The sequence below is a fragment of the Schistocerca gregaria genome, chromosome 8, assembly GCF_023897955.1.
Source record: "Schistocerca gregaria isolate iqSchGreg1 chromosome 8, iqSchGreg1.2, whole genome shotgun sequence".
NCBI classification, from domain to species: domain Eukaryota; kingdom Metazoa; phylum Arthropoda; class Insecta; order Orthoptera; family Acrididae; genus Schistocerca; species Schistocerca gregaria.
In genome coordinates this window covers 255,754,269-255,771,182 of record NC_064927.1, presented here as the reverse complement: position 1 = coordinate 255,771,182, position 16,914 = coordinate 255,754,269, and the positions used below count along the sequence as shown (strand labels likewise).

The following is a 16,914-nucleotide window of genomic DNA, read 5'->3' as shown; positions in this document are numbered from 1 at the left end:
ACATTCGTAGCATTGTTTCTGGCTGAGAAAAAAAATGCAGTGCATTACCTTCTAGGCAACCCTCGTATATTTATGTAAAAAATGGAAGTGTCCCACAGGTGAGTTATCATGATGGAAGACAGTCACATACAAGTGCACCTTAGACAGTTCACATAGACTTTTTTTTTTTTTAAGGGATCATCAACATAGATCAAAATGTCTATCTTTCACCTATGGACCAAAATAGTTCAGTTAAATTTCTCTGCATGTTACGATGACAAATATTTATTTACAGCTGTCAGAATTAAAACTATCAAGCATATTTCAATACAATTCAAATATCTGATTAGTTTTTTTTTTTTTTTTTTTTTTTTTTTTTTTTTTTTTTTTTTTTTTTTTTTTTTTTTGTAGCTGGTCGGCTTGGCATCTGTTAACTGAGAAAAATACTCAAACACAAAATCTTATTGATAGTTGTCAAAAGAATCCAGGTTTATTGGTTGGTGCGGCAACTTCCATCTTTAGTCATTCTCTAAACATGGAATTCATCTTCTTTGTTAATGGATGTTGCTATATTGTCAGAACATCGCTAATCTTCAATGCAATTTCTCTCATGCTTGAGTTCGTTGAACCAATGACCTATCACTGCCTAGGAAGTAAATCCCTAAATGCTAGAATTGAGTAGCTGAGAAAAATATTTCAGCAGGAAATTATAGGACTGACAGTTTATAAGAATCACATGTCACTGAAATACATAATAACACATTAAACTACATAAATACTGAGTGTATTTTCTGTAACTCTGACAACTGATTAAAATCCAGTCATTTTCAAAACATTCAAACTGAACTTCATGTACAGTCTCATTGCCAAAATATCTACCAAAATACTGGAAAAATTCTGACACTTACCTCTAACGCATCATATGGACACACTGAATGTAATCTCCTGAAGAAGAGAGATTCCAAATCAAAATCAACAAAATTAAGTTCAATGGCTTTTCCAAGTGGCTGCTCGATTTGCCATATGCAGTGTTTGCTGTTGGGGTATACATTTGGATACAGTGGAGAATGTATTTGTCCAGATGGAGCAGTTATTGTACCACCACAAACTGTAAGCAAAATGCAGACATGGAGAACATTTTTTGTGATTTTATGAAAAACACAATCATAAGGTACAATTTCTTTTTACTGAATTACACAACATAACAGCAAGCAACTGCTTTTATATAACAACTATTGAAGCAATCACAATTGCTAAATATACATGGAAATTGGATATATATCCCAATCTCCTTCTCACTCTTTCCTCTATCCATCTTCTCATTCTCCCCCTCTCTCTGTCCATTGCCTTCTCCCTCTCTCTCTCTGTCCATCTCCTCTTCTACCCATCTTTCCCTCACCCTCTCCCTGTCCATTTCCTTCTTGCCCCTTACTATGTCCATTCCCCCTCCCCCCCCCCCCCCCCCCGCCCCCTCACTATCCATATATCCTCTACATCTCAATGATATTGAGCCTTGTTTACTGTTCTTGCTAACCATAAGCCAATAACCCATAAATACAACTTTTCTGTTTCCTGTGAAACAAACAGTGAAGAAGAAAATAAATCGGCACATTGATGTGAATACAATTTTTGTTTAAAAATATATGTAATGGAAAAAATATGTGTTTACAAATAATTTTTCTAATGGTTTAAATGCCCTACTACTCCAGTTAACCCCCTCCCCCACGAATCATGGAACTTGCTGTTGGTCGGGAAGATTGTGTGCCCCAACGATACAGATAACCGAACCATAGGCGCAACCACAACTGAGGGTTATCTGCTGAGAGACCAGAGAAATGTGTGGTTCCTGAACAAGGGCAGCAGAATTTTCTCTAGTTGTAGTGGCAAAAGTCTGGATGATTGTAACTTTAACAAAAACGGCCTAGCTGAGCTGATACTGCTAATGGTTGAAAGCAAGGGGGAACTATAGCCATAATTTTTCCCAGGGGCATGGAGCTTTACTGTATGGTTAAATTATGATGGTATCCTCTTGGGTAAAATATTCCAAAGGTAACATAGTCACCCATTCAAATCTCTGGGTGGGGACTCTTCAGGAGGACATCATTATGAGTTAGATATAGTGGGAATTAGTGAAGTTCAGTGGCAGGAGGAACAAGACTTCCGGTCAGGTGAACACAGGGTTATAAATACAAAATCAAATAGGGGTATTGCAAGAGTAGGTTTAAGAATCACAGTAGCACAAGTTTATATTCAAACCAGCTCAGCAGATAATGAAGAGATTGAAGACATGTATAATACAATAAAAGCAATTATTCAGATAGTGAAGAGAGACGAAAATTTAATAGTCATGGGGGAATGGAATTTGACAGTGGGAAAGGAAGAGAAGGAAAAGTAGTAGGTGAATATGGAATGGGGGTAAGGAATGAAAGAGGAAGACACCTGGTACTATTTTGCACAGAACATAACTTAATCACAGCTAACACTTGGTTTAAGAATCATGAAAGAAGGTTGTATACATGGAAGAGGCTGGAGACACTGGAAGGTTTCAGACGACTGGAAGGTTTCAGACGGAGTATATAATGGTAAGACAGAGAGTTAGGAACCAGGTTTTAAATTGTAAGACATTTCCAAGGACAGAGGTGGACTCTGACCACAATTTATTGGTTATGAACTATAGAATAAATTGAAAACACTGCAAAAAGGTGGGAATTTTAGGAAAAGGGACATGGACAAACTGAAAGAACCAGAGGTTGTAGAGAGTTTCAGAGAGAGCATTAGGGAACGACTGACAAGAACAGGGAAAAGAAATACAGTAGAAGAAGAATGGGAGATGAAGAATGAGAGATGAAATAGTGAAGACAGCAGAGCATCAATAGATAAAATGACAAAGGCTAGTAGAAATTCTTGGAAAACAGAAGAGATACTCAATTTAATTGATGAAAGAAGAAAATAGAGTAAATGAAGCAGGCAAATGGAGTACAAATGTCTCAAAAATGAGGAAATGCAAAATGACTAAGCAGGGACGGCTAGACGACAAGTGTAAGAATGTAGAGGCATATATCACTAGGGGTAAAATAGATACCGCCTAAAGGAAAATTAAAGAGACTTTTCGCAAAAAGAGAACCAAATGTATGAATATCAAGAGCTCAGATGGAAAACCAGTTCTAAGCAAAGAAGGGAAAGCAGATAGGTGGATCGAGTTTATAGATGGACTATACAACGGCGATGTACTTGAGGGCAGTGTTATGGAAAGAGAAGAGGACGTAGATGAAGATGAAATGGGAGATACAATACTGCATGAAGAATTTGAGAGAGCACTGAAAGACCTAAGTTGGAACTAGGTCCTGGGAGTACATAACATTCCATTAGAACTACTGATAGCCTTGGGAGAGCCAGCCATGACAAGACTCTACCATGTGGTGAGCAAGATTTATGAGACAGGCGAATTACCCTCAGGCTTCAAGAAAAATATAATAATTCCATTACCAAAGAAGTAAGTGTTGACAGGTGTGAAAATTACCAGACTATCAGATTAATAAGTCACAGCTGAAAAATACTAACACAAATTCTTTACAGACGAATGGAAAAACTGGTAGAAGCCAAGCTTTGGGAAGATCATTTTGGATTTTTCTTCACCCTGTATATGGCAATACTGATCTCACTCCAAAACATAAATTTATACGTCACCTTTTGTATATAAATAAACATGCAAAGTGCACAGATTGTTTTACTTAGCTGATAATGTAACATCTATCTCCTACTGGTATGACAAAGACTGTGCAGCACATCTTCTGCTTGGAGCAGCTAACAATGCAAAGTTTCTCTAAAATAATAACCATATGCGAGGTTATAAAGAAAAACCTGCACAAGTTGTTTGGCATTCTGTGGGAAATAGTGTGATACTACAGAGTGACTCTACGTAAGTGTTATTGGTGTAAAATTCTCTGCAATGCTATCTAATATTTGCACATTCCAGAAGTTTTAACCAATATACTTGAAAATGATCAAAGTTAAGCACTGAAGATAATAGTGAAGGACACAAATATAATGAAATAGCTTTATGTATTCACAAGAAGACAGCAAACTGCAGCAATGATAATATTATTTAATCTGCATAATAGTTTATAATTTCATTAACAGACATTAACTGGTATCACTCACCAGCATGATATTTCATGCTAAAGCCTTTTCTGGTTATTGACATGTCTGTCCGGAAACGAAGGTAGAGTTTGTTGTTGTTTGACAAAAAGGTAGGTGGGCCATACACTCCACAGTAGCGACCAATCAGTGGAGATTCCTCTGAATTTCCATCTCTCAGCTGCAACATTCAAACACAACACAGACAATAAACATATAACTTTGATTCTTTTCTCCCACACTACTCTTCCCTCAACCCTTACCCATCTCTTCCTACCTCTCCCTCTTGTGAATCTTATTTAGATAATATATGCACTGGTGCACATAAAATTTCAAAAATTAAAATACCTAAACTATGTAAGAGGGGCTCAAAATCATGACAACAAGCCAACATTTATATGAATCAATGTTCTTTGAAAAATAACTGAATTTGATTTTCTAACTGAACCTTCACACACACATTTAATGAAAATAATGGGTTACCATGCATCCAAAGCCTATCTACATATATACTGAAAGAATAAATGATTTCTCATACCTGTGGATTGGGTATGTGGTTTTTATAAAGCTTAATCTTTATTTCATAAGTAAAAAGTGTTTCCACCAAGAATACCTCTACAATATATAAGTTCTACCTATTACCCACAATATCCAGGAGAGAAAAAAAACAACCAACAAAACTGATCAAGTATTACATGGTACTAGAAAGAACTTATTCAGTAATTTTAGTATATACAGTCACACTTTATTAAAGTAATGTACATTCCTACCTGACTGTGCAAGCTTAGTGTTAACAAAATTAATAACAAGGACTTAGAAAAAGCTTTCGATAATGTTGACTGGAATACTTTCTTTCAAATTCTAAAGGACGCATGGATAAAACACAAGGAGCAAAAGACTATTTACAATTTGTACAGAAACCAGATGGCAGTTATAAGAGTCAATAGGAACAACAGGGGAGGTAGTTATTCAATCTCTATATTGAGCAAGGAGTAAAGCAAATACAAGAAAAAAATGGAGTATGATTTAAAGTTCAGGGAGAAGAACTAAAAACTTTGAGGCATGACTTGGAAGAGCAGCTGAATGGAATGGACAGTGTCTTGAAAAGAGGATATAAGATGAACATCAACGAAAGCAAAACAAGGATAATGGAATGTAGTAGAATTAAATCATGTGATTCTGAGGGAATTAGACTAGGAAATGAGGCACTTAAAGTAGTAGATGAGCAAATATTTGGCTGTCCACATCGTCTCATATGAATCCCATTTGATATGAATCCCATTATGGGAGATAATCATTAAGTGAGTTCATGCACAACATCCTGCAGCAGCAACACTTTCACAATTAGGTATGCCTTTAAAGCAGCACAGCCCAATATTTCTTCAGGGGACTTCCAATGACTTCATGCCACATCAAATTTCTGCACTACTCTGGACAAAAGGAGGTTCGACGTGATATTAGGAAGTATCCCACGACTTTTGTCACCCCACAATGCAAAATAAACAGTGAGCTATGCGAGAAAAAATTTACGATCCATGGATGAAAATGTCCAATATTACAAGCTAGCAGCACAATCCCATGATGAGGCAGTTGTCTTTGAGATAATTTGTAAAGAAATTTGCAGTTGGCTGGGATCTGTGCATCAGATCCCAACAGCTTCGCCTGGGAACATGTCATAGAGATAAAATAAGGTATTTTATAATTATGTGTTTATTTGTGTTTGTAAGTTTAGTAAATAATTTAATTTCTGTGAATATTGTATTTATGCTTTATTCTTTACTCCGATTCTTGTTTTTTCATTAGTTAATTATACTTTCTATAGAAAAATATAAGCATAACACATCAGTGGGGTGAGTAAAGTACACTAGCAACATTTATAGACACTATACTTAAAAAGTTAAACTGAAAAAAAAGATAAACATCACTGGTCAAACTGACTGGTAGCCGTCCTTCCACTTGGTTCATTAATGCCTGTCCTCCTAGTGTTAATGCTTCGAGTGGGTTGTTACTGTGGGGTAACGCTTGTTCATGGCAACAGAGTGGTACAATGAAAGATAATGAAAGTTCATTTCATAATTTTTTAAATAAACAGGGCTTTAGCTCATACAGTGTATGCCCATTTTATCTTCATTTAATTAAAGTAACATTAAGCTGTGATTTTGAGTATAGTGTTTACCTTGAAAATATAAAGACATCTAGCTGTTCTTTACATGTTTACAAAGTATGCCCAATGCTAGCTCAGATATGAAAAATGGCATGCCTGGTTGAGGGTTAAATAGAGTAAACAACTGTGACACAAAAAGATTTCTCATAAATTACTTTACAAATAACAAATCTTCCAATGTTCCCCCCCACCTGCCACAAGAGAGGTAGGGCAATGTTAGCAATATGTCAAACTCCACAAGAAAGGTATTGCGCATGTCAAAAGTATGGATAATGACAATTATGTTGCTACATCTTAAAACAAAGCACAGGCAATATGGATTGTCGTAACAACATGTGGAACAAATCAACTGCCTCCTGAATACAAAAACAAGACTCTTATTTAAAACCTCTAAAATCAATGAGCAACAAGAAGTTCCCAATATATTTAATAATCACTATGCAAATTTTGTAAATAACTTACTACAAGGCATAAAGAAACCCTTACCTAGTATGCAAAGTGAAATAAAATATTACATAACTTCTATGTTCTTTTGTATATTATTGCTGATGATATTATATTCAGAACAAAGAGTCTAAAAACTATCTGTAACTGATGATATGTCTGACTGAGTCACAAAGAACTGCATCAGTAAAGCAGCTGTCACATGTTCTAATGTGTAAAATTCATCTTTGATGACAGGTACCAGGTGGTTATAATTAAAATGCAGCTACTCATGTAGAGCGAGTGTGGGCTGTCATTATCACATGGTAGCAAAACTTGGTAGATATTCTGATTCGTTAATGTGGAATTGATTTATACTGAAAAAAAAAATTATTTCCAATTTTGGCCACCGAATGTTGCACACTGCTTGTACGATGGTCTAACATCCATGGTGTCATCTGACAAGCCATAATGAGAGTGAATAGAATGACTGTCGAGAAGAGAGACCATGCACGTTTAGTAAAACTGTTTATTGTGAACAGCAGTAATTACAGTCATGCACTGAGAGAGTATGACTGACTGGAGGGCCTGAGGAGAGGCCCGATGTCATCAAGTCGTTTAAAGAAGATGATAATGAAATTCAAAACACTGGTGAGCTCGGATGCTGTTGCTGTAATTGAATACGCAGCACATGCCTCGGGTAGTTCTAGTGCTAGTGCAGTGCCATGAGAACTGTCCATCCGAAGGCCAACAGTACAGAAAATTTTGTGGCCAATTTTACATTGATAGGGAGCAAAAGGCTATTTACAATTTGTACAGAAACCAGGTGGCAGTTATAAGAGTCGAGGGACACGAAAGGAAAGCAGTGGTTGGGAAGGGAGTGAGACAGGGTTGTAGCCTCTCCACAATGTTATTCAATCTGTATATTGAGCAAGCAGTGAAGGAAACAAAAGAAAAATTCAGAGTAGGTATTAAAATCCATGGAAAAGAAATGAAAACTATGAGGTTCACCGATAACATTGTAATTCTGTCAGAGACAGCAAAGGACCTGGAAGAGCAGTTGAACAGAATGGACAGTGTCTTGAAAGGAGGACATATGATGAACGTCAACAAAAGCAAAACGAGGATAATGTAATGTAGTCGAATTAAGTTGGGTGATGCTGAGGGAATTAGATTAGGAAATGAGACACTTAAAGTAGTAATGGAGTTTTGCTATTTGGGAAGCAAAATAACTGATGATTGTCGAAGTAGAGAGGATATAAAATGTAGACTGGCAATGGCAAGAAAAGCGTTTCTGAAGAAGAGAAATTTGTTAACATCGAGTATAGATTTAAGTGTCAGGAAGTAGTTTCTCAAAGTATTTGTATGGAGTGTAGCCATTATGGAAGTGAAACATGGATGATAAATAGATTGGACAAGAAGAGAATAGAAGCTTTTGAAATGTGGTGCTACAGAAGAATGCTGAAGATTAGATGGGTAGATCACATAACTAATGAGGAGGTATTGAATAGGACTGGGGAGAAGAGAAGTTTGAAGCACAGCCTGACTAGAAGAAGGGATTGGTTGGTAGGACATGTTCTGAGGCATCAAGGGATCACCAATTTAGTATTGGAGGGCAGCACGGAGGGTAAAAATCATAGAGAGAAAACCAAGAGTTGACACACTAAGCAGATTCAGAAGGATGTAGGTTGCAGTAGTTACTTGGAGATGAAGAGGCTTGCACAGGATAGAGTAGCATGGAGAGCTGCATCAAACCAGTCTCAGGACTGACGACCACAACAACAACAACAACAACAACAACAACAACATCTGATAAGATCCAGACAGTGCAGCACCTGGAACCTCATGATCTGCACCAATTTTCTGAATTTGTTCTTTGGATTCTGGAAATAATTAAAGTTGATGACATGTGGTCAGGAAATTTTATATGGAGTGACAAGCCATATTTTACACTACAGGAACATACAATGAATACACACAACTGCCAAATTTGGGGTACTGTTAAACTGCATGTTGTATATGAGGAATAACTGCACTTCCTGTATGTGACTGTGTGGAGTGTGATTTGGATTCACAAGCACTGCTATTCTCTGTCCATTTTTCTTTTAAGAGAAAACACCCAGAAAGCCTGTCAAGTGTACCATGATGTCTGCACATTATCAGGATCTCGTTCTACAGCATGTGATTTCTGCTCTGGAAGAGCGCAACTCTCTGGAAACCATTGTTTTCATGCAAGATGGGGCAACACCGCATATTGCTCACCCTGTGAAAGGTCTGCTTAATGCAACCTTCCGCAAATGTGTTATCTCCAGAGGTTTCCAAATGCATGGCCTGCAAGATCACCTAATTTGAATCCATGTGACTTTTGGCTCTAGGGTACAGTAAAAGAATGCATTTATCAGAGACATGTTCAGTCTCCACCTGCAGCATCTCAGTGACACCTCTGGTGCTCATACTCAACAAATTGTATAAGTGGCAGTTGATAATAAAATTAATGTTATGCCTTTCTCACTGGCTTGACATTTTCTACCCACGGCCCATTCCTAGTTCATTAAGCATGGAAACATTTATGTACATCTGTCTTGCATTCACAATACTAGATTTGCAACTGATGGCCAGAATTTTAACCATATTTTTCCAGGGTAACTCAGTTCCACATTAGCGCATTACAATATCTACTAAGTTTCACTAGCATACAATACTCACAGCCAACACTGGACCTCTGTGAGCAGCTGCACTTTAATTACAACCGTCTGTACATTTTCTGATTGTACATGGTAAAAGTTATTCCAGTCTTTAAGAGAGGTGAGGAAAAGTAATATAGGGAAAAGAAACAGACCTATACATTGGTAATAATGTGTTGGAAACTTCCAGAAATACATCAAAAACATTGCTTTCATATCTTTTTCATTTTGTATATAACTGTTACTTATGTTCTAAGATCCTAAACATTATTTACCAATTATGATGTACTTTTATTTTGTCATACTAGTGCTTGACTGTTGTAATATTGAGTTGTGTCAGAGATATAGTTTATTATTAAATGTATATCTTTGATGATAATCAATTTACATTGTACATACAATCTAGGATTGTCTTCTGCTCTTAATTATGTATCACTGATATGAATTTACTCAAAATTTTCAATAAGCCAACCCCATATCTCTAACACATAATTAATATTCTAATAATCACACATAAATGTGACAAAACAAAAGTAGATCACAACTGAAAAATATAACATTTAGGATCTAATTAATGATGTAAATAAAATAGAAAGAAACATTCCATATGGGACAAATATATTAAAAACAAAGATTCCATGACTTACCAAGCGGGAAAGCGCCAGTAGATAGGCACAATAAAAAAAAACACACACACAAAATTTTGAGCTCTCCCAACCGGCGGTTGCTTCGTCAGGAAAGAGGGAAGGAGAGGGAAAAATGAAAGGATGTGGGTTTTAAGGGAGAGGGCAAGGAGTCATTCCAATCCCGGGAGCAGAAAGACTTACCTTAGGGGGGAAAAAGGACAGGTATACACTCGCACACACACACACATACCTATCCACACATATACAGACACAAGCAGACATTTGCCTTCTGTACCAAATTACCAGAGCCACTTCCTCATGCCCTCAAACCCAGAACCTCCCACAGAAGAACCCCAAAGTGCCCCACTTGTGACAGGATATACATGAAGTGTGCACCAAGCTTCAATACTTCGATCAATCCTGTTCCTACTACACAAAAACAACTTACCACTGGACATTAGTGCCACAAATAGTACACTATCTGCAGATGATTGGATCCTCCTTCATAGCAGAAACAATCTTGAAGTTCAAGAGGCAATAAGTGAAACAATATTGAACTCTAAGAGGCAATAAATGAAATAACAGCCAAGCTGTGTGATTGGTTTGACAAAAATAACCTGATGATCAACACAAAAAAACAGTTTCCTAAAATTTCATTTAAAAACCAAGAAAATTGATCCCAATATGATTCTCCTTACACAGAAGAGATTTACAAAAGTAATGCACATATCAAAACCTATAGACAGCTGTGGATCTCTTTTCAAAAAAAACAATTATTTTACCTGATGTGCCTTTACATATTGGAAATATTTAAGTTTGTTAAAAATAACTATGATAAATTCAGCAATAATGTGAATTTCCATACAATGGTACAAGACAGAACATGAATACAACATCCTGCCCACAGAAACAGAAAACATGACATCTCTCCCTTTGTTTAACAAGAAACTGAAATCTTTCTTAAGTGTCTTTTACACTGTATCTGAATTTTTGGTCCACATATGAGTGCAAAGAAATATGAAACTGATTGCATGAATGACATTTGTAAATGAAATATGCACTACCGTGAATTTGTTTTTTGTATTTATACCAACTCTAACTATGGTGGGCATGTATTGTGTGTGTGTGTGTGTGTGTGTGTGTGTGTGTGTGTGTGTGTGTGTGTGTGTGTGACTGTGGCAAATTGTCATCTGCAATAAATCTTTAATTGTGCCAACCTGGTACTAAATTGTTCTGCACATCGTTAGTGAGACACAAAATTACAATATTTTAATAACTATTACTGAACGTACATTTTAAAAACTTGTCAATTTCATGCACTCTAAATTATCATCACCTCATGTCGTCAATCTTTGCATCTTACTTGTCTGATACTATGGTATACCTTTTGGACATCACCAATTGCATGCCTCATACAAAAAATTATTAACAGGATGAATAAATACATCATATAGAAAATTTACCTCCACGAAGTCAAATATACAGCTTCTTGAATCTTCCAGTTCAAAGTCAGTAAATTCAATGCTTAGTCTTTCTCCTGGAGGTAGACGTATTGTCCACTCACAGTCAATATTACGAGGATACTGCTGTGGATAGTTGGGTGATGTAATTGTTTTCTCAGCATCCGTAAACAGTCCACCACAACCAGACATCCCTTAAATGCAACAATTATTAAATAAGGAAGGTATGACAATAATAAATAATTAAGCAAAAATAGAAAGTAATATTATAACAGGCAGTCCTGGTGGAATTTAAAAACTGTTAGATGCAAAGTCAATAACTAAATGATAATCTCAAAGACATGGCAAAGGATTCAGTTCTTCAAGTTTGGGACAATTTTGGGTGATGATGGGGTTGCTCCTCTGCACCTGGATCTTCAGTTTGGGCTAAGGAGGATTTGTGAGGATATGCCACAGGAAATGTGTGTGTGGAAAAAGTTGGGAGATGGAGTGTGTTTGTAAAGGCCTTAGTAAGACCTTCAGCATACTGGGGAAGACACTTCTCCTCGTTGCAAATGTGTCATCCACAGGTGACAAGACTACATAGGATTTTCTTTTTGGAATAGTAGACATGGCAGCTATTAAAAACCAGGTAATGTTGATGGTTAATCAGCTTGTTGCAGAGTGAGGTTTGGATGGAGCTATCAGGTGGGTGGAGACCCACATCCAAGAATGTGTACATTTGACTCAGGGGGTGGGAAGCATATAAAGTGGACAGGAGAGATGTTGAGGAATAAGGACAAGCCCTGAGCTTACAGCATGAACATACCATAAATTTTAGGTGATTAGGAAGCTTTCCTTTGAACAAGTTTGCACAAAAGGGAGACATGCAGGTAACCAAGGCCTTTCTGTGGATCTGTTTGCAAATCTTCCTTTCATAGGAAACATATTTATGTGCAAGTACGTCGTTAGTTAGACGTATAAGGAATGAGATGGCTGGTTTATAGTTGGAAGGACAATTGGATAAGTAGTATTTGGTAACAGCAAAGCCATGGGAATGAGTTACTTCCATGTAAAAGAAGGTGGCATCAACAGTGACTAGTAGCAGTAATGTGAAGGGGATGTTTGGGAATCAGTGAAGGAAGAGGTTAATGCCTTTAGGAAAGGTGGCTATGCTGTGGGCAATTGATTGGAGATTCCGGTCAAGAAGAGCAGAAATTTTTTTGGTGGGAGCACAGCAACTTATTACAGTGTGGCTACACATAAACCCTCCGGCCTGAGCCCAGAACATTCTTACCAGTTCCATTGCCACATTCCTGTCCCATACACCTGCTGCGTCTCTTCTCAGTTACCAAACAGCCTTCCCCTACCTTCCCTCCTGCTCTCTGCCTCCTTTCTCCTTTTAAACAGATGCTTATAAAAGTTATTTTTAAAGTATTTATTATGAGTTTGCTTACTTCAAACCAGTCATTTAGCTGGTCTGTAACTTTATTTATATTTACTTATAGTTTTCATGGGGTTTTCCTATAAGAAAGATGCTACTGGCATCTGCAAACTAGGTATTTATTTGAAAGTCAGTGCTTAGATCTGGGTCATTTATGTACAGAAGGAAAAGGACAGGCTTCTTTCAAGTAGTAATGCACCATAAACTGGGTATAACTGTTTTGTTTGAAAAATGTGAAAGTAGTCAAGCAATCATTTAGCTACTAATAAGAAATAAACTGCACCCATTTAATGTAAGGCTCAGTTCTTATTGAGGTGATATGATATGATGGGCAATGCAACTTGCGATGCAAACAGAAGCAACCCACATTTCTGAAGTGCATCCAAAAGGAGCTGAAGTGAATTAACTGGTTCATATTAGGTGGGAATTTAAGGAGATGGGACCTGGATAAACTGAAAGAAACAGAGGTTGTACAGAATTCAGGGAGAGCATACGGGAACAATTGACAGGAATGGGGGAAAGAAATACAGTAGAAGAAGAATGGGTAGCTTTGAGGAATGAAATAGTGAAGGCAGCAGAGGATCAAGTGGGTAAAAGACGAGGGCTAGTAGAAATCCTTGGGTAACAGAAGAAATATTGAATTTAATTAATGAAAGGAGAAAATATAAAAATACAGTAAATGAAGCAGGCAAAAAGGAATACAAACGACTCAAAAATGAGATCGACAGGAAGTGCAAAATGGCTAAGCAGGGATGGCTAAAGGACAAATGTAAAGATGTTGAGGCTTATCTCGCTAGGGGTAAGATAGATACTGCCTACAGGAAAATTAAAGAGATCTTTGGAGAAAAGAGAACCACTTGTATGAATATCAAGAGCTCAGGTGGAAACCCAGTTCTAACCAAAGAAGGGAAAGCAGAAAGATGGAAGGAGTATATAGAGGGTCTATACAAGGGCGATGTACTTGAGGACAATATTATAGAAATGGTAGATGTAGATGAAGATGAAATGGGAGATATGATACTGCGTGAAGAGTTTGATAGAGCACTGAAAGACCTGAGTCGAAACAAGGCCCAGGGAGTAGATAACATTCCATTGGAACTATTGACAGCCTTGGGAGAGCCAGTTCTGACAAAACTCTACCATCTGGTGAGCAAAATGTATGAGACAGGCGAAATACCCTCAGACTTCATGAAGAATATAATAATTCCAATCCCAAAGAAAGCAGGTGTTGACAGATGTGAAAATTACCGAACTATCAGTTTAATAAGTCACAGCTGCAAAATACTAACATGAATTCTTTACAGACGAATGGAAAAACTGGTAGAAGCCGACATCGGGAAAGATCAGTCTGGATTCCGTAGAAATATTGGAACACATGAGGCAATACTGACCTTACGATTTATCTTAGAAGAAAGATTAAGGAAAGTCAAACCTACGTTTCTAGCATTTGTAGACTTAGAGAAAGCTTTTGACAATGTTGACTGGAATACTCTCTTCCAAATTCTAAAGGTGGCAGGGGTAAAATACAGGGAGCGAAAGGCTATTTACAATTTGTACAGGAACCAGATGGCAGTTATAAGAGTCGAGGGGCATGAAAGGGAAGCAGTGGTTGGGAAGGGAGTGAGACAGGGTTGTAGCCTCTCCACAATGTTATTTAATCTGTATATTGAGCAAGCAGTAAAGGAAACAAAAGAAAAATTCAGAGTGGGTATTAAAATCCATGGAAAAGAAATAAAACTTTGAGGTTCACCAATGACATTGTAATTCTGTCAGAGACAGCAAAGGACTTGGAAAAGCAGTTGAACGGAATGGACAGTGACTTGAAAGGAGGATATATGATGAACATCAACAAAAGCAAAACAAGGATAATGGAATGTAGTTGAATTAAGTCGGGTGATGCTGTGGGTATCAGATTAGGAAATGAGACACTTAAAGTAGTAAAGGAGTTTTGCTATTTTGGCAGCAAAATAACTGATGATGGTTGAAGTAGAGAGGATATAAAATGTACACAGGCAATGGCAAGGAAAGCGTTTCTGAAGAAGAGAAATTTGTTAACATCGAGTATAGATATAAGTATCAGGAAGTAATTTCTGAAAGTATTTGTATGGATTGTAGCCATGTATGGAAGTGAAACATGGACGATAAATGGTTCGGACAGGAGGAGAATAGAAGCTTTTGAAATGTGGTGCAACAGAAAAATGCTGAAGATTAGATGGGTAGATCACATAACTAATGAGGAGGTATTAAATAGAATTGGGGAGAAGAGGAGTTTGTGGCACAGCTTGACGAGAATAAGGGACCGGTTTGTAGGACATGTTCTGAGGCATCAAGGGATCACAAATTTAGCATTGGAGGGCAGCGTGGAGGGTAAAAATCGCAGACGGAGACCAAGAGATGAATACACTAAGCAGATTCAGAAGGATGTAGGTTACAGTAGGTACTGGGAGATGAAGAAACTTGTACAGGATAGGGTTGCATGGAGAGCTGCATCAAACCAATCTCAGGACTGAAGACCACAACTACATTAGGTTGACAGTGATATGATACCAACATATATCTCTATCACATAGCACAACATAACAGGAGGTGCTGGTTGCTCCAACTGGATTGTACAATGCAAATTTAAAGTCATCAGAAGTGCCTTTGGGAGGGGGGAGTTTTATTTATATGAAGCAAAGCTACAAAACTCTCAACTTAGTTTCTCAACAAAGATTTTACTTTTTGCATAACAAATTGATAAACAGATTTTTGATTCACGTTTTCTCTTCTGCGCCAGCTTCCTCATTTGGTCTTAAGGAAACTGTTCTCTAAGCTGCTTACCTTATTCACCTCCAGGTCCCCCTCTATCATTTTACCACCCACACTTCCCTCCAATACTAAATACAATAAAGATGCCACAAGTGCCTTGTCTCCCCAATTCTAACCAGTACCTCCTCATCTGTTACATGAGTGGCCCACCTAATCTTCATCATTCTTCCGTAGCACCACATTTCAAAAGATTCTATTCTATTTTTGTCTAAACTGTCTACTGTCCATGTTTCACTTCCATATATGGCTACACTCCGGACAAATACCTTCAGAAAAGACTTCCTAACACTTAAATCTATATTTGATGATAACAAATTCCTCCTCTTCAGAAACACTTTTCTTGCCATTGCCAGTCTAATATTTTATATTCTTTCTACTTTGGTCATCATCTGTTATTTTGCTGGCCAAATAGCAAAACTCATCTACTACTTCAAATGTCTCATTTCCTAATCCAGTTCCCTGCACTGCATAAAACATGTCCTCAATATTGTACTTGTCTGTACTCAAGACAGCTTGGCTTCCACTGCACGTGAAATGAAATCAAATGAAGTTCTAAAAAATGTGGAGGAATTCACGGCATAATGTTTACATAAGGTTTATTCTTATGGTGAATGGAGTATACCTAATATAACTCAAAGGGTAACAGTTTTTTAGAGCAGTACCTTTCTTATTAACTTCAAAATATCAAATGTGGCATAAGTGGGCACAAATAGTTGATGACATTTTAATGATGGTTAATCGTTAATGCGTTTTGTATCAACTGATTCATGTTTCTAATGTATATTTTGACATGTCACAACTTTTTTTTAATAATCAAAACATTTTTGAATGAAAATACAGAAATTGCAAGTGTTATAAACTCATATTATTTGAACTGATTTGCATAAAGATTTTGAGGCATGAGAGAAGTATTTATACAGTAATTGTATGCCTTCCATAATACTGCTGCTCTTGTCTCCAAAGGTTTGTTTTTGGTAAGAAGACACGGGCCTAATATCATTAATTCAATAAGTTTAATTTTGTGAAAATTTACAACTATTGTTTGAGGAGACAAGTGTTTACACTTTTAATGAGGTCGTAGATTTTTGTCTAGCATTAGCTGATTCTAAAATAGTTTATGGCAATCAGGTTGGAAATATAACTATAAGAAATTATGTATGTAATAAATTGTCATACACTTTAATAAAAATTTTCATTGATTCACACTCAT

At 37.0% G+C, this 16,914-nt stretch overlaps 1 protein-coding gene across 1 annotated transcript in view; it reads right to left on the bottom strand.

Annotated features, from left to right (window-relative positions):
- The window catches only part of LOC126285435 (cubilin-like), a 780,558-nt gene that overhangs the window by 603,814 nt on the left and 159,830 nt on the right, over positions 1 to 16,914 (bottom strand). The window contains exons 18-20 of the mRNA XM_049984824.1: positions 11,477 to 11,667; positions 4,141 to 4,297; positions 888 to 1,087 (exon numbers count right to left, since the gene is read on the bottom strand). Of these exons, the coding sequence (XP_049840781.1) occupies positions 888 to 1,087; positions 4,141 to 4,297; positions 11,477 to 11,667 (548 nt within the window). The remainder of the gene's footprint in view (positions 1 to 887; positions 1,088 to 4,140; positions 4,298 to 11,476; positions 11,668 to 16,914) is intronic.